The sequence below is a fragment of the Ambystoma mexicanum genome, chromosome 6p (assembly GCF_040938575.1).
Source record: "Ambystoma mexicanum isolate Mex_15411 chromosome 6p, UKY_AmexF1_1, whole genome shotgun sequence".
In the NCBI taxonomy this organism is placed as follows: Eukaryota; Metazoa; Chordata; class Amphibia; order Caudata; family Ambystomatidae; genus Ambystoma; species Ambystoma mexicanum.
Window position 1 is genome coordinate 44,466,820 of NC_090935.1, and position 26,769 is coordinate 44,493,588.

Genomic DNA, 26,769 nt, shown 5'->3' on the forward strand with positions numbered 1-26,769 from the left:
AACCTGTTGATCGCCATGATCCGTACTACCCGAGCATCAATACAAACCACAGCAACCTTCAGTTCGACCCCTACCTTAACATCTGCTTGCCATCTGGACTACCATGACCATCACATTTGTGCTTGAATTGAACCAACAGTACAGCGCAAACAAGCCTGGTTTGCCGTTGCTGAACCGTCAAGACACAGCGAAGGTATTATTGCCCGATAACTGCCTCCACGCTCCATTTCTGGGCCCCAGACTGGCTAGGGCACTTTAACCCATTTAAAAGAACATTGTGGTTTTTATTGCCTTTCTCCCCCGTCTCAGTACCCCGAATGCTGCATCTTGCTATCTTGCATATTTGGGGTTCATTCAACAGGAGTGGGGAGCATAGGGCTGTCTGTTTAGTGGTTATTGCATCTGGTGTGTTTAATTAAAGTCTATATATGTTCATAGAACCTTGCTTAGGCGTTCCTTTGTGTTGCATTGTTGTACTTTGCTGTTTGGGTTGACACTGTTTCACACTCACACCCCTCCGAGCCCACGTCACCACAAAAGGCGACAGAGGTATATCTCTTAACTGTGCCTGATTTACCTTTGTGACTGGGTGCACTCTTGGTTTGTAGAATTGTGGGTTTTGTGTGGGTCCGTTTAGACACTATTCACCCTTGTACTCCTGCGGGAAAGAAGTCAATTCATCACAATAACTCACAACTGCGATGTGCTTCTTAGGCAGAGACACTGCCCACTTCCTTGTCCTTGTGGTCTTGTTAGTGGCACAGGGTTGCCATGGACTCAGGAAGTCCTGCATGCAGGAGGAGGAAGTTGCATTGTCTCGTCAAATGCTCACACTGCACCCTTCTGCCCCCAGCCCAGTTCATTCGGTACTGGAGTTAGGATGGACGGGGAGGTCACATATGCTGATCTGAGGTTCCCGCCCAATGCAGGTGCCCAGACGGGTACACGGGCAAAGACCACACCAGGTAGGACCCTTCTAGCAAGAACAGCACCTTACACCTTGTGGCAGCAGACCATGCCCACCTGGCACTGTGATTTCCTTGCCTAACTTTCTTGGTCTCCAGCTCTGACCTTTTTACCCCTTAAGTGCCAAGGACGAGTATGCTTATCCTTTTTGCATAGACTTGCATAATAGCCTGGCACTTGCATGGATGTGAACCAAAGTAAATGTTTCAATTTCTGAGTGGATGAGCTAACGAACAGCTCCCCGTTTCCCGGACAGGCTTTAGGGCGGCTAAACGCTGCTGCAGTGATAGATTTAGTCTGCAATTGAGAGCCGCCTCCCACTCCTATCCCACCATTTGCAACAGAGACATTATCTTATTTTCTGCACCCATTAGACCTGCCCAAAGAACCCACTGTCTGAAAGGTTTCTAGTTTTGGCTCCTAGAGATTGGGACACCAGGCTGAGAAGACTACTGCTATAGAAAGGGCATACGGACTCAGCATCTTTGCCTGGCATGTGGCAATGGATCCATATATGGCAATGACATGATCAGCTGAATATTCTTAGTGTTATCAAAGTTCCTGTCACATTAAGTTGATGTACAACTGTCCTTCTCTGCCTGCAAAATCAGCTGCATGAACAGCAATGGGCTAATTGCAGCCATCAAGCGCCTTCGTGTGTAATAAAAGGTGTTACCCACGTGTGTCTGCTGTATTTCTAAGGAATACATCATCCCAGTTTACAGTCCTGGGTTAAAGTACTCCTTATGCCTCCCTTATTTCTTTCCTATATAACATGTCAAGACTGGTAATAAAATGTTATTAGAATTTAGTTTAGTAAAGAACAGGTAAAGCCCAGTAGTATCATGTTTTTAATGTCTTTTGTAGAACATTGTATTGTATAAAAGTTGCAATGCAAAATACTATCTGAAAAGGGAGGGTCTGTCAGACAAAAGAACAGCAAGAAACTGTTGGTCGTTACTGTTTTTATCTGCATTACCGTCGCTGGGGGGTCTCCGTCCACCAGTGTAGGATATGCCCCGGAAGCACTTGTCAGCCTTCCTTCCCATCATGATGCAGGAGGTGGAAGAAACTTAAGGCCGCCGTGAGTGTCCCCAAAAAACCTTTGAAGAGCATGTGATATGAAGGGAGGAGCAACTGGGAACAAAACCAATGTAAAGTGTACCTTTAAAAATACCTACATTAAGTTTGCTGAAAGAATAGTGCCTTCTTTCAGTAGCACAATGTGACAGTTTGCATCAATGTATGAAATGTGAGCTAGTGTAAGGTGGGCATGTGTAGCCCCCACCCTTCTGCCATGTTGGCACCTTTGCTACACGCGCCCCTGCGAGAAGAGAGGAGGGTGGGAGATTTGGGGCGTGTGGCCGGCAGTACCGCATCCCTGGGGCCGCCCTGGCTGTATTTGCTGGAGACACTCGAGGATATGTCTAGGCGAAGACCGAGCCACAGGTCCAGTGCATCACAAGGCTCTTGGGCTGTGTTAGCTGCTGGTGAGTTGGTGGGTGTGTGGGGTGGGCTTCTTCTTAGCTCAATTAATGGCGATGTGGCAACAGAGAGCAGGCCAGGGATATCCGGACCGCCTTTGGGGGTATGTGTATTTAATGCGAGGTAGGAGGAGATTTTTAGAGGGCAGCAGGTTACTACAGGATGGGAGGAGTTGGGCAGGCCAGGGGTACATGTAGTGTGTGCGTGAAAGTGTTGTGCGGCATGGGTGGGAGGAGGAAATGCCACCATCCTGGGAATTGGTAATGGTGTTCTGTTGTGCGCTTGTGGTAATACTTACCATATGGTAACACACATTTCAATGATTAGAACTATTTTCTAGATTTCGGGCAATGGCCAGCTCTTCCTCCTGTGATCATGGCCCCTGTGGCGTTGACAAGGTCATCCTTTGTCCTTCTGGGTCTCATGATTTCTACATATAAGGCCACATTAATTTTTGAGATAGAAGCCCCTCCTGGGTTTGGCTGCTGCTTCCATGTTTATTTACTTTGGCCCAAGCTCTTCCACAGGCACCCTGGGGCTCACTCAGACTATTTTTAAATGGGACGGTGAGTTAAATGGAGGTGCACAAGCTTTTGCGCCTCCGTTTAGCGTGACCGCCCAATTTTGGAGCAGTGATGAGATGAAGGTGGGGCGGAGCGAAGACCCCCAGCATGGAGCCATCCTCCTCCTCATCACTCAATTAATTATAAAATGACCCCTCCATGTATAGCCTCAACCAACCACATACGTACCCTGCCAGAAAATCTGTATTGAAAGTGAATTGCTACTGGATTTTCCCAAACATTTAAATCCTCTTTAAATCTTCTTTAAATGCAGAAACTCCCATTGTACTCAGTGGATTGCATTTATCTTGCCTTTGGCTTAATGCATCTGAAATATGTTAATTAGAAATCCTTCCTGGTAGTAGCAAAACAATCCCAGAAAAATCTAAAGTCAATGCAATTCTAAAACAATCCTATAAAATCCCAAAGAAATGTTAACTATAACCTTGAAAGGAAAGCCTGCAATAGTGATTATACTCATTGGGTCGTAGTAGTCATTTGGCTAAATAAACATCAACAAAAAAGAGAATCACACCTGCTTTTTATTCAATTGTATTTATTAAAAGAGGCACAATGAAGTTGAACCTGAAACTGTGTACATAGCACAAAAGCATGGCTGTAGCAATCCCAGAACTGGGTGCTTTACAATTTGTGGACATGCATGGATTAAAAAAAAGAAAATAGCCAGTGAGTCAATTGAGGACCCAGGCTAAGTCCAGGGAACAAGGGAGTCTGGTGGGGAACCAGCCCAGGGAGAAATTGTGAGGAGGAACCCACTCAGCACAGCTAGCAAGGAAGTTTGGTGGGGACCCAGACCCAGCCAATGAGTCAAATGGAGAACCAGGGCAAGTCCAGGGAGCAAGGCAGTTTGGTGGGGACCCAGTCCAGGAAGCCAGGTCGGTACCCAGACCCAGCTAGTAAGGAGGTTCGGTTGGGACCCAGAACCAGCCCAGAGATCAGGGGAGTCAGATAGGGACCCAGAACCAGCCCAGGGAGCAAGGAAGTCAGATGTGGACCCAGAACCCGCCCATGAAGAAAGGGAGAGGGTGACGCAGACCCACCCGATGGAGCAAGAGAGTGATCGTTGGTCTAGGATAAGCCTAGGCAACAGGCGAGAGGGAAAGCACAGACCCAGCCCAGGACACAAAGGGGAGGGATACCGGCCCATGAAGAAAGAGAGTCAGAGAGGAGGACACAAATCCATGTGAGGGAGCAAGAGAGAGGAGGGGACCCAGCCCCAAAGCAAGGAGTAAGGGATTTCCCCTGAACCAGCCCAGGTAGCATTTTATAATATAATGACAAAATGTTTTGAAAAATAAAATGAATTTTGCATTCCTTAAATTGTGATTAGACTTGCGTAGAAAAAGACAAATCGGATGCCTTCCACTTCAGTCGGTAGATCCCAATTTTGTTTGGCAGTGCTTTTCGATACTCAACAGCAGAGAGTTCTCCAAAGCCCATTTCCATTGCTTTAATTGATAAATTCTGAAATGAAAAGAGGAATGAAAAAAGGAAGAAGACTGTGAAAATAGTTTGAAAAGAGGTAGCAAAAAACATCTAACCATAGGCAGATCTTGAAAGGAGCTGCTCAACAAGCCATTATAACTTTGCTGAAGATGTGCATGGCAAAGGGATGCATGAATGAAAGGAAGCACAGTAGACAGTTTGCACTGTACAATCTCCATATAAATATACTTAACATGCGTCTTCTGAATGACATTAATGTAGACTAAGATTTCACTTGCATACTGACTGAGAAAAGAAAGGATTTATTTTGATAAGGGTGTCGGGCAACAATTTTCTTTTACTCAAGGGGTGCTTACTTCTGATGTTGTGGGGCCAGGACAAAAGCACTCAAATGGTTCCACCCACCTTTTTCGACTGAAGAGTCAGTTCCAGGCAGTGTTGGGTGGCCACCTTCTGTTGTGAATCCATTCAGTCCCACTACTCTGAAATAGTAGCACAAACTCTAATATTACACATTCTAATAGCAACAAATGCCACTTATCACTGGGCAATTCAAGTCAGCAAAAAAAAAGCCTAGCTTAAACCTATGATGGCTTTTAGTTTGACGCAAAGGGTTTCATTTTATCTGAATATTAAAATGTGTTGAACACCATGCTTACAAAAAGCCAGTATTCACCTCTGACATGGGGCCAACCTTTACTTCCCCAGTTCGGGGACCCAAATGAGTCCAAGGCTCGTAGTCACGAGTTAAGCCGTTCAGACTTTACTTTTACAAACCAGTGGCATCTGCATTTAAGCCCCATTAAACACTACAATCCCCATAATGCACTGTTTTTTCTAAATGTGAGCTCAGAATAGTACATCCCAGGGATAATGAGCTCTCCACACTGACCACACAGGCACCTCCCTGTGGACCCCCATATATAGGCATTTCTTGTACATTACACGTCTAACTAAAGAGTCCACGTGGAATGTCCCATTTACTAAACTACAGACTAACTCTAACAGCTCAAATGGAAACAATAATGCACATTTCCCAGGAACACATGCTGCGGTAAAAGTGGGAGAAGACGCGATTACAAACTGGTTCACTGCCGCTACCCGAGAGTAATGGCATCATATGATGTGATAGTTTATTTGTATAAGCGCCTACACACAATGTGTTTCAAAGCGCTTCAAGGCAAGGGAGGGAACACAGTAAAAATACAAACAGTGAACATTCTTAGGCCTTGACCAATAAGAATGTGAAATGTACTATCGTACTCGGCCTGGCGACATTTCATATAGTGCAAAAGCTAAGTGGGTGGGAAGGGAAAGAGAACAGACAGGCATCTAACATACTAAGCCTGACAACATTTCTGATAGTCCTGGAGAGGAAGGGGGAGGAAGAGAAATGAGGGGGGAGGACAAACAATGTAGCTATCATGCTATGTACGCGGACAATTCTGATAGAGTAAGTGCATAGAGTAAAGAAGGGAAAGGGGGAGAGGAGAGAGGGAAAAGGAAGAGCGGGAGAAGAGGAGAGAACCGAGTGAGCAGTGTGAAAGAGTGGAGAGGCAAGTGCGGAGAGACGCATGCAGTTGCAGAGTCGGTGATAACACATAATGTTGCATGGGTGCCACTTCTGTACAGTGACTGACTACATAGATCCAGGAAGCAAATCTAACTGCCCCCTCCATTCTATGCTGGTAGTTGTATTCCTACTCTTATTAGAATTTGACATCCCATTATGTTGCGGGAATGGACCTTTTATTCAGGATCTGAGTCTTCCTATCACACAAAAAGTGTAGGTGTTGGTGGCACTGCGTATAGTGCATGGCTGGCTGTCCCACACTCCCAGATAACCAAATGCCGGGAGAAAAACAAGTGCATAAGGAATATCCACACCAGGTCACCAAGAAGACTAGAAAGCAACACATCTGGAGTCACAGGCAGAGAGAATGTGAGATGGAGTGAGTGCATCTACGGTGGTCCTCGGCCCTGGGTTCCCACCATGTTCAACCTCTCCAAAGCAACAAACAACCAAGCTCCAAGTTTCACCAGTTTACCCCCAGGCCCCCAGATCCCAGCTCTCCTCACCTGCACCAGCCAGACTTCTTTGAGCCACCCATGCCCAATGCTATCTGGCCGTGGCTGTGCTTTCATCCTAGCATTGTATGGCCTCCACTGTCTGGTGTCTGCTTCCTGCTGCCTCTGTCATGCTCACACGTATTCATGTTGCTTCCAGTAAGTTCTAGTGACAGGACAGAAGTGTGAAGAACTTAAGCATGGGCACATTTGTTCTCAGCTCTACGTTAATAAAAGAAAGTGTTACATGTTTGTCTTTCAAAAATACTTTGTTTATAGAGAGGGATCGAAACGTACATGAAATATATAAATCCCTATGGAACCAGGTCAAACAAAAACAGTATGATGCAGTTTTATCATCCCCATGGAATGAATTAAACTGCAAGTGCCACAATGCAAGGTATTGGCTTTACTTAAAAACACAAGTCTCTGCAACACAATCTTAACACTCTGAGCTATCTTTTGAACCATTGGGACACTCATATCCATTTCACGTGCAAAGGACTTTTTTTCGCCCGAATTTAAGCTGCAAGCTGATCAGCAGTTGCTATAGTAACGATCCGGAAAAATCATAGAATGGCAGCACTTGGGGAAGAGAAAACATTTTTTTTACTCAAGGGATGGTTACTTCTGATATTGCCGGACCAGGACAAAAGCACTTGAGTGGATCCCGCCCCCTTTTCCACTGAAGAGCCAGTTCCAGGCAGTGTCCGATGGCCACCTTCTGTTGTGAATCCATTTTATCCCAGTACACTGAAATAGTAGCACAAACACTAATATTGGACATACTTCTTACTGGGCAAGTAAAGTCAGCAAAAAAAATAAAACTCACTACCTATGATGGCTTCTATTTTGACACAAATGGTTTCGTTTTATCTGGATATTCAAATGTGTTGAACACCATGCTTACAAAAAGCTAGTATTCATCCCCGACATGGGGCCGACCCCCCGGGGACAATGAGCCCTCCAGGCCCTTCAAAGCAGTATTTCGAGAGTTAATTACTTAATTTACGTTTTAAACCCACTACTGGTGTAATAAAAATGTGTTAACCAGGTCTGCTTTCAGCTACTCGATTTAGAACAGGCGCGGCAAGCTTCAGCTAGTTTGAATCGAGACAGAATGTGAGGTGAATAGCGAGTGCTGTGATCAGTGACCAAATTCCTTTCTACCCCAACTGCCCCACCCTTCTTCTCCCCCAACTGCCCCTACCCTTATTACACTCCCATACATACAGTATCTCCCAATAAAGCGCACACAATGGGCCTCATTACGAGGTAGGAGGTAGCCATGGTGCTATTAGCACCATGGGTATCCCCTTACCGCATACCGGGTCCGGGTTCTCGGAATGGGTACTTACCGGGTCATTCCAACCTTGGAGGACCCGGTAAATCGCCATTCTTTGAACCATTAGGGCTCAATGGGAATGAGGAAGTAGCTAATAACGGTACCGCAATTTGCGGTACCGTTATTAGCTCTGAAGTCCCTTAGCGGGTCCCGTCCTTAACACCTGGTCAGACCAGGCGTTAAGGAAGGGACCCGCTAAGGGACCTCGGAATATGGAGGTAAGGGATTACCGGCACTGGCACCCTTACCGGTGCCGGTAATCCCTTACCTCCTACCTCGTAATGAGGCCCAATGTCTTCTACCCACACTCACACTCACACTCACACTCCCATAACCTATAAGCTACTCGATAACTCCCTCTATGCAGTTGAAGGGGTTAAAAAGTACAATATAAAACACCCAAATAAAATAACCAAGAAAAAAATAAAAACACATTTTAAAATAAATACTAAATTTGAGATACCATTCTTAAAACGGTAGCATGTTTGCATTGGAGTAGCAGATTACTTCCTCCCAAAAGTTCACTCTCGGTTTCTTTATCCGTCCTGGCCTCGAGAGTTCGTAAACACCAAGAAGATATATCCGCGCTGGCAGCTTTCACCAAGAGCACCGGCGGCATCTGCTGGGGAAAAAAAAGACGGGCCACATTACACGGTAGGCGGTGGACCAAGGTGCTATTAGCACCCACCGCCTTGGTGGAAAGGGGAATTACCGCCCTATTCCAAGGTTGGTGGGGCAGTAATTCCCCCTTCCACCATTGCCCTTCCCCATTCCCATTTCTGCCCCATAGGGCTCTATGGGAATGGGGAAGGTGCTAATTATGGCACCGCAAATTTGCGGTGCCGTAATTAGCACCAAGGTCCCTTAGCGGGTTGTTTTTTAACGCCTGCTAAAAGCAGGCGTTAAAGTACCAACCCGCAAAGGGACCTCGTAGTAAGGCGGTAAGGGTTAACGGTCACTGGTACCATTACCGGTGACCGTTAACCCTTACCGCCTACCGTATAATGAGGGCCAATATGTCAGAAATAGCTCTATAGCTCTTGCTTGGGCCAGTTCATTTCCAGCCAACCAGTCAATCAGCCAACCAGTCACTCACTAACTCACTCTGTCAACCAACCATTCACTCCCTCACTCAGACTGTTAGTTAGTCAGTCATCCACTCACTCTGTCTGCCAGTCTGAGTGTCACTCAATAACTCAGCCACTCATGTAGTCACACCATCACTAAGTCACATTCAGTCAGTAACATAAGATTAGTCACACAGTCAGTCAATCACTCCCACACAATCCCTCACATTCCCAGTCATTCAGTTATAAGCGCTTGACTGGACTCAGTCATGCTTACTCTGTAATTGTCACAAAAATCGTGTCTGGATCTTTATTAAAAAAAAGTATGCCCAAATGTCATAAAAGAAATGCAAGACTGAACAGAGCAGAAGTTTCAACAGATTGGATCTTTCAAACCAGGTGTTGGGGTGAGGGTTGCACCTCAAAATATATTTGCACCTGATGACCCCATTTTAGTTTCGTCCACCCAGTGGTGTAAGTGGAAAAAGGGAACCAGTGGTAGTCTGGCTGCATCGAAAAAGGAGGGAGTTGGATGGTCGGACAGATGGCGGCGGGTATGGGTTTCGAGTGGGGGTTGACCATGCAGGATCTACAGAAATAATACCTTACAGCGTTTACTTAAATTGTATAGTAAAGCCACATGACAACATGTACATCCTTAGAGCAACATGTTAAGCCAAAAGAATATCATTGTGGCTTTAATTCTCACCGCTGAATGGTAAACTATAAGTCGCAGAATGCAAGATAATGGGCCTCACTATAGGTGTTCCAGTCTGGTAACAACGGTACTGGTACACTTGCTGGTCCTGTTGTTGCCGGACCGGCAAACGACGTGGTCCGCTTACGGCTTTTTTATGGCCTGCCAGGTCTGCCCTGGCGGGTGGAATGGCATCGGCAAGCAGACCATGTCGGATGCACCAGCACCATTCACGAGCGGTGCCGGCGCATCCGGCCTCCCCATTCCCATTGATCCCTATGGGAGTAATGCATTCTGGCGCCTGGCAATGGTGAAATACAGGGTCCGCCAGGCAGAGGCGTTGCTAGGGGGGGGCTTAGAGGGCTATAGCCCCGGGTATTTTGGTTGTAGCCCCGGACAGAATCTCAGGGTCTACAACCAAAAGGCTAGCTAGCCCCAAGTCCCGACACTCCCAACATTAGCATAGCCCCGGGTCTTTTCTAGACCTAGCAACACCCCTGCCGCCAGGGCTGTAATGCCCCTCTTTTTCCCCTTTGCCAGGCGCCAGAATAATATGCAAGTTTGGCGGCAGCCTGCCGGTTTTACCGGCAAGGCTACCGCTAAACTTGTAATGAGACCCAATGTCAACTTGAAAAATCTCTTTAACCCCACTGTATTTTCAGCGATTTAAGACATGCAAGAAGTTGTGTAATACACAAAAGGTAGATATGCAGCTTCTTTGACCCAAACTTGCAGCTCGTTGTTATTCATGATGTTGAAAACATTTGATTAGTGACTTAAAGCAACTTTATTTTTTGCATGTCCAGACAGTACACATCATGGATATAAATACATATTTAAATGGGCGCTTTGTGTTGCCCACTTTAAGTTGCACAGATTTGCAAGGTGCATGGTGTTTTGCGAGCTATTTGAGTTGGAAATGCCCCATCATGCGCATGAAAGGCTCTGCCACTGATAAAAGAAATGTGTTTGCAACCTGAGCACCTTAATGACCCGCAGAGCGTGAAAACTGGCAGTGCGCGAATGTCTGGACTGACCCGATGTATATTTGGCTCAGGAGAGTGCATATACATTAAATCCCCAGGCCCAAGAACGAGTAGACAAAGAGACAGAGTTGATACATAAATGTACTGTGTATTCACAACCACAATAGTTGTGCAAACAACACAAACCTACAGGGAATGACAATGGTCCACATCGCCCAGTTGACCAGAAAAAAACATTTTGGACCACATTCAGAAGGACCGAACACCTTTCCTAAGGGGAGATAGCTGGCATCTCTGTCGCAGTGATTTCCTTTAATTTCCAGCATGTGCCCTTTCATCCCCGTCCAAAGAAAACCACGGACGAAGCAGGATTGGTTTTTGTGTCCGGTGGAAATGTATCAGTGGCAACACGTAGGAGGTCTGCACTGTGACTCAGGTGAATAGAGAGAGGGCTTCCTCGCAACTCGGATGAAGGCGAACTTGCTTGGCAGGCGATGCTCATAAATGCTGCAGGAATGGTTCGAGCCATTGGTTGCCTGATTATATTAATTGCCATCAACTGCTCCGAAAACAGCGCACTCCTTAAATCGGGTGCCATTTTTCCAGCATAGGCGAAGGGGATGTACTTGGTTTTGCAGCTTTTGCAGCGTCAGCTGCGGTCGTGGGTTGCTGCAATTTCTGGTAAGTCTCAAAATTCAATCAATGGAAAAGTTAACAACAAAACCTGCTTTTCATGGCCTGCCATGCCCAGTCTGCTAGTTCGCTGCACCCGCCGTTAACACGAAGGCTCAGCCACCACGTGCCTGCAGTGAGATCGAGTGACAAGCACAGCACAGGCAGCTCGTGTGCCTCACACCTCAAGCTACCTCACCAACATGTACATTATGAAATAAATAAGCTTAAAATGTGTGTACCACCTCATTAGCTTATTCTGGCTTTTGTTTTTCAGTCTCCCACAATCAAATCTTGATCATTCGCCATTGTAGCTTGTTGCCAGGTCTGAACTCAGAATGAAAACACAAGCTGCATGTCCTTCCAAAAGAAGCCCAAAACCAACTAACTCCCATCCAAATAAGCAGAAAAACGATGCGCACACCAGAAACGCTGTGGATGGGTCTCAAAAGTAAGAAACATAGCACAATATCATAAACATACAGAAAACACACACATGGGCCTCATTACGAGGTAGTCATGGTGCTATTAGCGCCATGGCGTCCTCCAAAATCGTGCCAGGGTCCGGGTACCTTGAATGAGGAATTACCGGGTCATTCCAACCTTGGAGGACCCGGTAATTCCTCATTCAAAAAAACAATCCCCATTCCCATTTGAGCCCCCATAGGGCTCAATGGGAATGGGGATGGAGCTAATAACGGGCCCGTTAATAATGGGCCCGTTATTAGCTCCCTGGTCCCCTTGCATGACCCACAAAGGACGTCTGGTCTGACCAGACATTCTGAGCGGGTCCCGCAAGGGAACCTCGTAATAGAGCAGAATGGCTTTACCGGCACCAGCACCATTACCGGTGCCGGTAAACCCATTCCACCAACCTCGTAATGAGGCCCATACTATGTTACAATAAAAATGATTTATTAAAAATGCATTTTAGTTTTCTGATAATTGGTATGTTTACTTCATTTCATCATTCACCAAAATGGCTGGCGCTTTTGTGGCCCGTCTGCGTCTTGCTTTAAATTGTGCCACATTGCCTAACAACATGCAACTAGTTCATGCAAGCCGGCCCCGCTCATAAGGACCCCCTGTCTTCTCCCAGTCTGCAATCTGGGTATATCCATGCATCATGGCTTAATTCTCCGTGAGTACTACTTACATGTATCTAGTTGCTCACTGTTGGGATATATGGTCTGTGTATTATGCCATGGACTTTTAATTGATACCCTGCATTATTGTGTGTTAGCCGCCCTGTAACATTGGGTGAACCCCTCAAATGTGCCTTTCTCATTGACGCCCTGCAATATTGTGTGTTAGCCGCCCTGTAACATGGTGCAGGCTCCCCAAATGTACCTTTTTAATTGACACCCTTCATTATTATGTCTTAGCCGCCTTGCAACATAGGGTGGGCTCCTCAAATGTGATTTTTTAATTGACGCCCTTCATTATTGTGTGTTAGCCGCCCTATAACATGGGGTTGGCTCCTCAAATGCGCCCATCTATGTGACTCCCTCAGTCCACTTGGCTTAATATGACTTGTAACTATTCGCAACCACCTCACATATGAGTCGATTCATGGAATTAATGTGCGCTGAAAATTCCTGCGCAGAGGTGCCAAAACGTGCGATTCGAAGTGCAAGTGCGAAAATCGCAGTGCAAGTGCGAAAATCGCAGGGAAACCAGCGCACATCGATTCATGGAAGTCCGTGCGCGAGAAAAACTTTGGATGTGCGCTAAAAATGTGCGCCGCGCATGCCGGCGCACAGGTCATCCAACAGCGTGCGCCACGGCCACTGCGAAATCTCACATAGCGCGGCGCACATCACAAAAGTAGGCGTAACACGGGGCGTAACACTCGGAATGGGGAACAACGCGTGAAAATATGGGCGTCACGGGGGAAGTACAGGAGGCAAGTGCGTGGAATGCCCACACGCTCGCCTACAACCCGTATTCATGGAATCGAATAGGGCAAACCAGCGCACAGTCAAAGACGCGCACAGGGCCAAACAAGTACGCCACAAAAAAGCAGGCGGTAGCGCCCCTGCGCCTGAAAAAAATGTGCGCCAAAATGTGCGCTAACAAAAAGCACCCATATACAGCCATGATGAATGGTCCATACAGTGGCCCTCCAGGACAAATGAGGTGCAAAGGGGTACCGACAAACACGGACACCCGCTGTGTGAAAAATAGCATGTGTGTGTGTTCCTGGGTGCGCGGGAAGTTCCACACGCAATTAGCCTGGATACGTGTGTTTCGGGGTGCGCGGGAAGTTCCACACGCGATTGGTCTGGGTACGTGTACTACGGGGTGCGCGGGAAGTTCCACACACGATTAGCCTGGCTACGTGTGTTTCGGGGTGCGTGGGAAGTTCCACACGCGATTGGCCTGGGTACGTGTACTTCAGGGTGCGCGGGAAGTTCCACACGCGATTGGCCTGGGTACGTGTACTTCGGGGTGCGAGGGAAGTTCCACACGCGATTGGCCTGGGTACGTGTACTTCGGGGTGCGCGGGAAGTTCCACACGCGATTGGCCTGGGTACGTGTACTTCGGGATGCGCGTCAAGTTCCACACGCGATTGTCCTGGGTATGTGTACTTCGGGTGCGCGGGAAGTTCCACACGCGATTGGCCTGGGTACGTGTATTCCGAGGTGCGCGGGAAGATTCACACGCAATTTCAGCAGGGTACGTGTATTTCGGTGGTGCCGGGGAATGCTACACGTGATTTGGCCGTGTGGGTCCTCCCAGGTGTTCCCTCTACACCCTCCACGGCCACTGCAGGCAGCCCACACCACAGGGGACTACCCTGCACCCCTGCTCATGTCCCACAGGCAACCCATCCACCATGGCCATGCCCACCAGCCAACCCACATGTCACCTTGCACTACTGATCACCAACACATGTATTCCAGCACCCCCACTCCCCAGCATCCAGGGACACCCTCCACCAGGCCCCCACACATGTCTACCACCACCCCCACCCCCCAGCATCCAGGGGCACCCTCCACCAGGCCCCCACTCATGTCCAAATCATGTCTCCCACCACCCCCACCCCCACCCCCCAGCCACCAGGGGCACCCTCCACCAGGCCCCCACTCATGTCTCCCACCACGCCCACCCCCAGCAGTGCAGGGGCACCCTCCACCAGGCCCCCACTCATGTCTCCCACCACCACCACCCCCCAGCCACCAGGGGCACCCTCCACCAGGCCCCCACTCATGTCTCCCACCACCCCCACCCCCCAGCCACCAGGGGCACCATCCACCAGGCCCCCACTCATGTCTCCCACCACCCCCACCCTCCAGCCACCAGGTGCACCCTCCACCAGGCCCCCACTCATGTCTCCCACCACCCCCACCCCCCAGCAGTGCAGGGGCAGCCTCCACCAGGCCCCCACTCATGTCTCCCACCACCCCCACCCCCCAGAAGTGCAGGGGCACCCTCCACCAGGCCCCCACTCATGTCTCCCACCACCCCCAGCCACCAGGGGCACCCTCCACCAGGCCCCCACTCATGTCTACCACCACCCCCACCCCCCAGCCACTAGGGGCACCCTCCACCAGGCCCCCACTCATGTCCCCTATCACACCCACCCCCAGCCACCAGGTGCACCATCCACCAGGCCCCCACTCATGTCTACCACCACCCCCACCCCCCAGCCACCAGGGGCACCCTCCACCAGGCCCCCACTCATGTCCCCTATCACCCCCACTCCCCAGCAGTGCAGGGGCAGCCTCCACCAGGCCCCCACTCATGTCTCCCATCACCCCCACCCCCCAGCAGTGCAGGGGCAGCCTCCACCAGGCCCCCACTCATGTCTACCATCACCCCCACCCCCCAGCAGTGCAGGGGCAGCCTCCACCAGGCCCCCACTCATGTCTACCACCACCCCCACCCCCCAACAGTGCAGGGGCAGCCTCCACCAGGCCCCCACTCATGTCTACCACCACCCCCACCCCCCAGCCACCAGGGGCAGCCTCCACCAGGCCCCCACTCATGTGTCCCACCACCCCCACCCCCCAGCCACCAGGGGCACCCTCCACCAGGCCCCCACTCATGTCTCACACCACCCCCACCCCCCAGCCACCAGGGGCACCCTCCACCAGGCCCCCACTCATGTCTCCCACCACCCCCACCCCCCAGCAGTGCAGGGGCAGCCTCCACCGGGCCCCCACTCATGTCTCCCACCACCCACACCCCCCAGCCGTGCGATTTGCCTGGGTACGTGTACTTCGGGGTGCGTGGGAAGTTCCACACGCGATTGGCCTGGGTATGTGTACTTCGGGGTGCGAGGGAAGTTCCACACGCGATTGGCCTGGGTACGTGTATTTCGGGGTGCGAGGGAAGTTCCACACGCGATTTGCCTGGGTACGTGTATTTCGGGGTGCGCGTGAACTTCCACACTCAACTGGGCCTGTGAGAGTGGGGTACGTGTATTCCAGGGGTGGGCTTTCGCTCCCTTGACCGTTCTGGCGGGCAGCTGTTATATGCGCCCCCAGTAGTGTGCAGGATCATAGTGGCAGCATGTGTCCTGCACAATGTTGCAACACGCCGGGGCCTGGCTGTGGACATGGTGGTGCCCCCACATCCCCAACCATATGCACGCCCGCTGCGCATGGGAGGGGAGAGGGCACGGGGTGAGGCAGCCCGTACGCAGCTGGTGGCTAATTACTTCACATAGAAATCACACCCCTGTGGAGTGCACACAGCCCTGGCACATGCCATTTGATAAGCAATTATGACTCGACCTGACAATTATGATGAACAAAGGGACAGTCAACTGTCAGAACCATAGCAGCCTGAGATTGTTCATGTGGAAGTGTCACAATGTGGGCATCCCTACCTACACAAACACCACCAAAGCAGTGTCATCAAAAGACACACTTCCATGCTGCAGAAATGAATACCCACTTGCAAAATACTACATGAAAACAGTGCCATGTCACCCAACCCCTCCCCGGCACGGCCACACAACACACCATGGCATGTCATGCAATGTGAGAGGAAACAAATTAATCCCCACAACATGCCCCAAGTGTCACCAGCTACAGTGTCCCTAATGGAAACATGGCCACACATGAAATGCTCACAGTAATGCAGGACCTACAACACACATTACCAAATACTTACCAAGAATACCAATCACCTACACAACCTCCAACCTACCTTAAACATGACATTACAGACTTGAAAATTTGCTAGCCTCACTACCTGATGATGCCAGCACTCTGAATACTTCCAAGTATACAGTGTTAGCGCCACGCAAGAGTGTAGGTGCACTGCTTACAACATGGACTCCAGTTCCAAGGTGGACCGCCTTGTGAAGACAAGAGAAATGGACCTGCAAATTCGGAGGATGAGATGGATGCAGAGGCACATATCAATACACCATGCAGTGTACAATACAACAACAATATGCACTATGAATGTATACACAGTATTGACTACAGACTGCCCACACATCGAATGGGAGTCCAATGTCACCATGTACGTCAATGTCACTTGGGCACACCCTTTGCAAGCCCATGGAAACGGGAAGCAGGAGGGGTGTGTGTCACAAAAACCCAAGCATCTGAACCAAATTCATGACAAGCCTGCATGTGCCCAGCCACAATGCAGCGTATGCCCACGGGAGCCACACAAGGCAACACACTGTCCCAAAAAAAATAAAAAATAAAAAATAAAAAAAAATCAAAAATGGCCATTAATGGGCCCGTGGGGGTGGGGGAGGCCACCCAGGAGGTCCGAGGACAGGGTGCACACCAAAACCCACCTGTGTGGATCATGCGGAAAAAAAAACACCTCCATGGGCTCATGGCCTACACGGCTACCCTATTGTGGGAGAATCACTGCTGTCGCTCTCCTCACCCTCTGCAGCTGCATCAGGAGGTGGTGGCACTATGGGAGGCAGCCCACGCAAAGCCCTAGTCTGTCCCTCCGTGGCTGCAAGCATGCGGGTGTGGTAGGTCTCGTTCTGGAGGATAATTGTGCGGCGGTCCCCATGCAACAACTCACGGGATGCCCGGACCTCCGCCCTAGTTGCCTGCATCTCAGCTGAGAGCGTACGTGTGAGACGCTCCAGCTGCTGTTCTGTCCTTCTGTTTGTTGAAGCCTCAAGCTCAACAAGAGTCGTCCTGAGGTGAAGGAGTTCCACCCTCAGGGCTTCCCTGTGGCCCTGGGACTCTATGGAAATGGCTTTCTGCAGAGTCGCCAGTGCCGCCCGCCTGTCCCTGTCGGACGCCAACATGTCCTCCCTGTGTGACTGGCAGATGGAGTCTGTTGCCTGCTGTAGTCGCTCCATCAGCCTTTCGGGAGGGACAATGGAAGTGGCACCCTATCCATGGCCTGAGCCATCATCTCTGATGATGCTGCCTGTTGGGTTGCCATACCGTATATGGATTGCTCCCATGCGGTATTACCAGGTGGCTGACGGCCACCACGTCGGTGGGCACCACACCTGTCTGGGGCAAGGCAAACTGCGCCTTGCTGTGCCGGCACTGCCTGAGGCTGCAGGACTGCATTCCCCCTCTGATCTGCTGGCCCAGGAACAGGATCAGATGTTGCGGAGTGTGACCCTGCATCCGTAACCACCAAAGGCGTACCTGCCAACACTGACATCCCCATTGAGGGTTCTAACCCTGGTGCAGGTGGGTCGGACAGAACAGAATCCCTCCCAGGAACACTCACCTGCGACGGCACATAGGTCTCATCATCCGAATCGACACCTGAATACAGCTCGGGGGAGGTGCAGCCAGAGACACCCCTTGAGAACACGACCTGCAGCAGTTGTGGGTTCTCACCCACCACCACACCACGTCCCTCACTGGTGGTCGATCGGCCCTCAGACCCCTCCTGGGTCTGCACCATCTCCACAACCCCAGCAGTATCAAGTGCGTCATCCCCTGCAAAGACATACAAGAAAACAAATGGAAACAGGCATTAGCACTATGGCACACAATTAGGGCTGAGAGGCTACAGAAACAGTACTTGATTGACACATGTCCCACATGACTAAAACCCTCCCATGCATGCGCCGTCACTGTGTGTGAAGGGTAGGCAGATGGCACACATTGATGACACCAAGATGGAAGATGAACACATTTGCTGCATGCTGCCTAGCAGTGGCATCACACATTGGCCAGTGATTGGCAGGTCAAATACACATGCCATCACACAGATGGCATGTACCCTAGCCATGAAGTGAAGAGGGAGAGGAGGTCACCAATTGTTCATTCAGTCCAGTTTGCTCATGAAATTGATTTTTTAATTGAAATGGTTCAAATGTTTAACCTGGAGCTGCCAGTCCTAAATGGTCCTATAGCACAGGGACATGTCTAAACAAATCATGTCCCGGAAACAAAGCCAGTCCACTGTACCATATCCATGTCAGACAGGCGACAATAGGACTGAGAAATCCCGAGTAAAAGTGGTGGTATGCAAACAATCTGCCTGAATAAACAGAGGTAAATAAGCAACAATGTTGTGGCAAGATGACACTCCAATGGCAACTGGCGTGGTGTTGGGCTGGATGTCTAATGTTGGCAGAAGGGATGCTGCTATACCCAAATGCTGGTGCGTAGAATGTATAGGATGAGGCACATGGGTGACCCAGACCACTCAGGCACACACACCATCACCTGGCACCCAAACAGAAGCCCTCCCACACACACCATGCACATGGATGACACACACATGCATGTGCACTCACCGGACAATGCCTCGTAATCTGCCAGTTCTCCCACGCCTTGGATCTGTTCCTCCGTGACGTAGGTCCCAGCAACCTGCTCATGGGGAGTGAGTTCTATGTCCTCTGCTGGAGACCCACCTCCAGTCACTAGAGTTGCGGCATGACTTGAGGCCAGCTTATTCTTTGCCCTGCGCTTCAGGTCATTGCAGCGCTTGTAGCATTCAGTAGCTGTGCGCCTCACGATTCCAAGGGCACTTATGATGTCCGCAATGGTCTGCCAGTGTGCCTGACGTTGTGCAGGTGTGGTCTTGGATCCTGCAACAATCACCATTTTGCGGTCATGTGCGGACACATACTCTACAAGTGCATTCAGTTCGGCCTCATTGAAGCTGGGCTTCCTTGACGGTCCGGACTGTGTAGCTGTGTGTGGGGCATCAGCTGTTAGGGAGAATTCTCTGTTTAGGCTGAATTTCCTAACCTAGTGAGTCCCCCAGCAGCTTTGCTGGATTTCTGGAGTTTGTTTTTTTACATCCTGCCAAGAGTGAGACTCTTTTTCTCCCACTCTTGGACATGAATGTGTGTAATTCCTTTGAATGTCAATGTGTTCTATGGGCTATGTGGTCTTTTACTCCATAGGGTCTCATATGTTTTTCTATGTGTGTTACACCGCACCCTAAGTGCCGTAACACTGGGGCGTCCTAGCGGACCTCCGTCGTACACTCCATACCTGGGGACTGACTACTGTCTCCCCGGGCATGTATAGTCACCATTGGCTTTACTAGACCTAAATTTACTAACAGAACTAGTACAAACCATCCTATTGTGGACGTACTGGTAGGGGTAATTCGATTACTCCTGGGTCTGTTATTCGAGGGGGCACTGTCCCATCCCCCCTCGTCGAGTTTTGGCTGGTGGCAGTGGAAACTACTTGTTATGTTCGACCCCGAATATAACCCTATGGGATTCTTCCCATTGTTAGAGATTGATACTGTTTCTCGTTAATCTCTAAAATACCTCCGGTCTACTTATCTTAAATAAGTCTATCGGATGGTATTTTCTGCCAGAACTCGGTTTTTTAAAATGGCGTTTGTGTTCGTCTCTGTGACTCCTAAACCAAAGGTTGAGCCCTTTGTTCCACTTTTGGCGGGTTTCTGTACAGAGACCCTCCAAAGTGGTGCCATTCTGTCTGGGTTACCACAGGGGTGTGGGAGGGGGTTTAGGCACCCTGGACCGAGTTGCCTTGCCAACTCCGGTCGCACTCTGGTATGATTGGCCCAAGTGGTGAGCCTCCCCGCTCACCACTTAGCATGTGTTGATTGACAGCTAGGCTGAATTAATGGGGGTTTTCTGCATAAAAGCAGGGCTTTTGGGACTGGATCTTCAGAAGTCGCCACAGGACCTAAGAATCCAACGAGGGTAAAGCTGAGCCGACCTGCAACGACGACACCTCCGGTGGAGCCCTGCTGAACCGACTCACCACTTCCCGACGACAGAGGAGATCTCCCTGCCGGAGAGTCTCTTCCCCTGACTGGTGGGAACAACCAGTCCCTTTTGCTTTTTCTTCGCCTCACGACGCAGTGGTCGAATTGCCCGTGCAGAGCACCACGGCAACCGGATAGCCACTACCCCTGTACCGCGACCAAAAGGTGGTGCCTTGTGACGGAGCACTCCGCGGCTGGTCTCTTCCCTGGTGGTGCACCGGACTTCATTTTTCTTCGACGACGAGATCATCTCTACTCTTGGCAAAGACCCGACGTGCATCCACCACCAGGAACAACTGCCCCCGCCAGAGCTGTCTCTCCACAATCAAGGTACTGTGTCCGCCTGGGTTCCCTTGTTGCCGGATAGAGTGAGGTGTCTTAATCCTCGCCTCTCCATAGGGTCGCCTCCAAGCTTTCTCTAGCGTATTGTTCGGAACTGATCCAATCTTCCAATAACAATTTGTTACACAGACTCGAATGCATTTCCACAAAGAGACTTTTTGGGACATATCGCCTTGCCTCTCTCCGAGTGGGCCTGGCCTCTGAACTTTATGATCTATTGTGGTTCTTGTCTTCTTGCCTTGCATTTTTCCGTGAAGTATTAAACTGTGTTGATTTCGTAACCTACTTATTTTTCTCTCCCGTCCTAACGAATACTAGAGTGCCATCTAGGTTGAAGCATACACCTCTGTCTGCAAATAAGTGATGCTGATAGAACCTAGACTTGTCAAACTATTGTTAGGGGGATTGAATTGTTTTCTTCGTAGAGTAATTGTAATTGAATTGTTTGCCGTGATAGTGCCTGAGTGTTTTCTATAGATGTTCCGTTATAAATAAATACCTTTATATCTTTACACTGAAGCCTTGCCGCGTGTTTGCTTGTCTTACTGTGAAGAATTGCCCTATATTGTATACTCCACATACTGCTTAACTCTTCTTGAGAGAAGTCTGACTGCTGAGCCACAGCTACCAAGTGGATCTGTGTGGTACAGACTGCTACCAAGTGGGTTTACTGCCAAACACCTGTAGTCCTAAATCTTTTGCAGTGGTCCCAGAGGGAACTGCACAGGTTTCCGCCTAACATCAGCCTCTACTGGACGAGCACTCTTCCTCTTCCGCTTGGAAGGTGGTGGGGATCCTGAGTGTCCTACGCCGCTCTGGACACTAGGGGCAGGAGCCCCGGTGGACTCTGTACTAGGAGTGTGGGATTGCACACTCAGCATGGGAGTTGGTGCAGGCATTAGCTCAAGTGTGATGGTGTCAGGGGGAATGTCAGCATGATGGACTTGGACCGACACTGTCCTGGCTGGGTGTGTGAGAGGTGGGGTGGATGGAGCCGCAGCTGCCCCTGCAGCCTCCCCAGCCTGCCTACGCGGGGCAACAGATGACCTAGCTGCCCCTGATCCACGTGGCCTGATGACACCAACGTTCACCGGCGCACGTGGCCTAGACCTGCTGACCTGGAAGTCAGCAATGGAGTCACCCTGTGCCAGGTCTGGTTCCACAGTGGGCTGGTCCAACAAGGGCTGAGCATGGATGGTGTCAGCCACGTTAACCTCAACCAGGGGGGGCGAAGGGCATGGGTGTCCCTGACTGCTCCTCCACACATGGGGGGCTAGGGGTGTTAGGGAGAATTCTCTGTTTAGGCTGAATTTCCTAACCTAGTGAGTCCCTCAGCAGCTTTGCTGGATTTCTGGAGTTTGTTTTTTCCATCCTGCCAAGAGTGAGACTCTTTTTCTCCCACTCTTGGACATGAATGTGTGTAATTCCTTTGAATGTCAATGTGTTCTATGGGCTATGGGGTCTTTTACTCCATAGGGTCTCATATGTTTTGCTATGTGTGTTACACTGCACCCTCCGTGCCGTAGCACTGGGGCGTCCTAGCGGACCTCCATCATAGACTCCATACCCGGGGACTGACTACTGTCTCCCCGGGCATGTAAAGTCACCATTGGCTTTACTAGACCTAAATTTACTAACGGAACTAGTACAAACCATCCTATTGTGGACGTACTAGTAGGGGTAATTCGATTACTCCTGGGTCTGTTATTCGAGGGGGCACTGTCCCGTCCCCCATCGTCGAGTTTTGGCTGGTGGCAGTGGAAATTACTTGTTATATTCGACCCCGAATATAACCCTATGGGATTCTTCCCATTGTTGGAGATTGATACTTTTTCTCGTTAATCTCTAACATACCACCGGTTTACTTATCTTAAATAAGTCTATCGGATGGTATTTTCTGCCAGAACTCGGCTTTTAAAATGGTGTCTGTGTTCGTCTCTGTGACTCCTAAACCAAAGGTTGAGCCCTTTGTTCCACTTTTGGCGGGCTTCTGTACAGAGACCCTCCAAAGTGGTGCCATTCTGTCTGGGTTACCACAGGGGTGTTGGAGGGGGTTTAGGCACCCTGGACTGAGTTGCCTTCCCAACTCCAGTCGCACTCTGGTGTGATTGGCCCAAGTGGTGAGCCACCCCGCTCACCACTTAGCGTGTTGTGATTGACAGCTAGGCTGAATGAATGGGGGTTTTCTGCATAAAAGCAGGGCTTTTGGGACTGGATCTTCAGAAGTCGCCACAGGACCTAAGAATCCGACGAGGGTAAAGCTGAGCCGACCTGCAACGACGACACCTCCGGTGGAGCCCTGCTGAACCGACTCACCACTTCCCGACGACAGAGGGGATCTCCCTGCCAGAGAGTCTCTTCCCCTGACTGGTGGGAATAACCAAACGCCTTTGCTTTTTCTTCGCTCCATGACGCAGTGGTCGAATTGCCCGTGCAGAGCACCCCGGCAACCGGATAGCCACTACCCCTGTACCGCGACCTAAAGGTGGTGCCTTGTGACGGAGAACTCCGCGGCTGTTCTCTTCCCTGGTGGTGCACCGGACTTCACTTTTCTTCGACGACGAGATCATCTCTTCTCTTGGCAAAGACCCGACGTGCACCCACCACCAGGAACAAACTGCCCCCGCCAGAGCTGTCTCTCCACAAACAAGGTACCGTGTCCGCCTGGCTTCCCTTTCTACCAGATAGAGTGAGGTGTCTTAATCCTCGCCTTTCCATTGGGTCGCCTTCAAGCTTTCTTTAACGTGTTGTTCTGAACTGGTCCAATCTTTCCATAACACTTTGCGATAAAGACTCGAAGCGCATTTCCACTGAGACACTTTTTGGGACATATCGCCTTGCCTCTCTCCGAGTGGGCCTGGCCTCTGAACTTTGTGATCTGCAGTAGACCCTGCCTTACTTGCCTTGCATTTGTCCGTAAAGTATTGATACCGAGTTGATTTCATAACCTGCCTTATTTTTCTCTCCCGACCTAACGAATACTAGAATACAATCTCAGTTAAAGCATACACCTCTGTCTGCAAATAAGTGATGCCGGTGAACCTAGACTTGTTGAACTATTGTTAGGGGGATTGATCTTTTTCTTCGTATAAGTAATTGTGATTGAAGTTGTTTGCCGTATTAGTGCCAGAGTGTTTTCCATAGATGTGCTGTTATAAATAAATACCTTTATATCTTTACACCGAAGCCTTGTTCCGTGCTTGCTTGTTCTACTGTGTAGATTGCCCTATGGTGTATACTCCACATACTGCCTAACTCTTCTTGAGGGAAGTCGGACTGCTCAGCCACAGCTACCAAGTGAATCTGTGTGGTACAGACTGCTGCCAAGTGGGTTTACTGCCAAACACCTGTAGTCCTAAATCTTTTGCAGTGGTCCCAGAGGGAACTGCACAGTTTTCCGCCTAACACTGGTGGCAGCGGTGGGATTTGTATCAAGTATACAGTTTAGAGTGCTTTTCGACACTTTAGGATAACTAACCACAAAACTTAGCACTAAAAAGCAACTTTCAAAAACATGTCTACTATGGAAGCTTACAGTCAAGAATCCTTGTCAGGTGAAAATACTGAGAGTTTACGAGCTCTCTGTAGGCAAGAGAACCTTTCTGTAAGAGGCAAGAAGTTAGAACTAATAGCGAGATTGCTGGAAAACCAAAGTCTGGGTACTGGTTCAGAGGAACCAACTTCTCCAGCAGACGTAGATAACAGTGATGGTGTTGATCTAAATCGTAATTCTGACGATAGTGATGAAGAGGCTGAAGAGGAAGGAGAGGCTAACAAAACTGTCTCCCCTGCTCCTCTACCTGCCTTACCAGCTGTACCTACGGGGCCCATACCAGGTCCCACATGTAACCCTGCTTATTTTGAACTGGAAAAAATGAAGCTCGAATTAGAATACAAACGGTTCTTGGCTCAATCTAAAAGAAACCAAGAGCTCGAGTTCAGACGGATAAATGCCCAGGCTGAGCAGAAGCAAGCTGAGTTAAGGCTCAGGGAAATAGAACTTAATCATGAATTAGAGATGAAAAAGTTGTCTGTGGAAAATGCTTCTCTCTCCTCTGGTTCCTCTAGGAGCACCAGTCCCAAAAGACCCCGGATGCCGAAGGAATTAGTGGGTATGCATGAACCGAGATTGGATGTGTTGGATTGGCTAAAGCTGTTTAAGTACAACCATGGGCTCCATGACATAACCGGGAATGATTTACTTCCCTGGTTATTCTCTAGACTCCCCCCTGTTGCGACTGATGTGGTAATGGAGTTGGGGGAGGCGGATAAGACGGATTACGAAAGTGTGAAGCTAGCTTTGATAGCTAGATTCAGGAAGACCCCTTCCCAGTATCTTAGGGGGTTTAGAACCCTCAAAAAGCATGATGGTACCCCTTGGGCTACCTGGGTGAGTGAAGGGTTGAAAAACTTAGAGGGATGGATTAAGGGTCACAAAGTGAACACTTATGAGGGTATGAAGAATCTTTTTATGTTGGAGTCTATTTATGATGCCTGTTCTCCTGAGCTCAGACAGCACTTGGCTGATTCGAAGGAATTGGATTCCAGGAAGCTAGCTAAGGCTGCTGACTTGTGGGTTGCCAACAGGGCTACTCATAAGGATTCTGGGGCAACTCAGAAAAAGGATGGGGGAAAACAGCCTAAACAAGACTCAAAAGAGAATTCTAATAACCCAAATTCCAAAGAGGGCCCAAACAAAATAACCAGGGTAAGCCCCAGGGTAAAACACAGCAGACTAGTGTCCCTCCTGGCCACAAACCAGAAGGAGGTCGGAACAAGCCACCATTCCAGAGAGCATTTGGAACATGCTATCTCTGTGGGGCAACTGACCATATCAAAGGAGATCCAAAATGTAAGGGTAAACCTACTGGGATCAGCACAGTCTCCTTAGCCTTCACTCCTGAGGAGGAAGTCCAAATGACTAGTGCTCACTTTGAAGTCTTTGCTGAAGAACCTTGGGTTCTTCAAGCAAGTGAATCAGTAGAGTCAATGGATCTGGTTAGTAATCAGAATAGGAGTGTGTATGACTCTATACCAGAAAACTCTAAATGTTATTATGTGGACAGTGTTCTTGTCAATGGCCAGGATACTCCTGCCAGGCGAGACTCTGGGGCCAGCAGAACAGTAGTGGACGAAAGCTTTTTCAGGCCTGAGGATGTTGCTAAGGCACCCAAAGGTCCCACTAAGATGTCTGGAGGCCCTGTCCAAATGGTTCCAATTCTACCAGCCCTCATTCAGTGTAATGACATGACAGTGTTGATTCCTGTCAGTGTTCAGACTGAGGTGCCTGGGAGAGTCCTGTTGGGGAATGATCTAAAAACTCTAGGAGTAGTATCCAGTACCCCCAGGCCTCCCAGTATGGAGACCCAGAACCAAACCAAAGTGGCTAGAGAGGCCACCTTAAGGAACCACTCTAAGCCTGTGGGAACCTCTACTGAGAACCCCACTACAAGCCCTGGTGCTGGTAAATTGACCTCTGACCCAGGCAAATTTCAGGCTAACATGTTAGAGAAATGGGAGCCCCAACCAAGCTCCATCATTGTTCCCTCAGTTATAGAGTCTGTGACTCCCCCTGCTTCTAAGGAAGAGGTGGATAGACCTACTGGAACGCTAACTAGGCCTAAGGGAACTGGTAATTCTCAGTGCTGGTGGGAAACCAGAAAAGAGAAGTCTAAGGCCAAAAACTTTCAGACTGTTGGACCTTCCACAGAAGACTCCAACCCAATTCCTAGACTTAAGGGGGAAACTCCTAAAGTAGGTAAGGTAAGATCTCAGAGGAAGGAGAAGCATGTACCTTGCTTATCTCCATCCCCTCCAACCAAGAGGCCTAAAACTCAACTTTCTCTCAACAGAGAGGTAGGGAAAACCTCTGGAGGCCCCTCTCGATCTAAGGAGTTTCTTTATAAGGACTCATTGAAAAAGCCTATCATAGGTTCAGTAGTTGTATCA

The 26,769-nt window shown here is 49.5% G+C and overlaps 1 protein-coding gene and 1 long non-coding RNA gene across 2 annotated transcripts in view; one reads left to right on the forward strand and one right to left on the reverse strand.

Moving 5' to 3' along the window:
• The first annotated feature begins 828 nt into the window (after positions 1–828).
• Positions 829–26,769, forward strand: part of LOC138511188 (killer cell lectin-like receptor subfamily B member 1B allele C) — a 154,047-nt gene continuing 128,106 nt past the window's right edge. Inside the window, exon 1 of the mRNA XM_069626700.1 lies at positions 829–965. Coding sequence (XP_069482801.1) covers positions 881–965 — 85 coding nt within the window. The 5' untranslated portion in view covers positions 829–880. The remainder of the gene's footprint in view (positions 966–26,769) is intronic.
• The window catches only part of LOC138511189 (uncharacterized), a 141,427-nt gene continuing 118,218 nt past the window's right edge, over positions 3,561–26,769 (reverse strand). The window contains exons 4-6 of the long non-coding RNA XR_011280585.1: positions 6,561–6,714; positions 4,887–4,963; positions 3,561–4,499 (exon numbers count right to left, since the gene is read on the reverse strand). This is a non-coding gene — a long non-coding RNA (uncharacterized lncRNA). The remainder of the gene's footprint in view (positions 4,500–4,886; positions 4,964–6,560; positions 6,715–26,769) is intronic.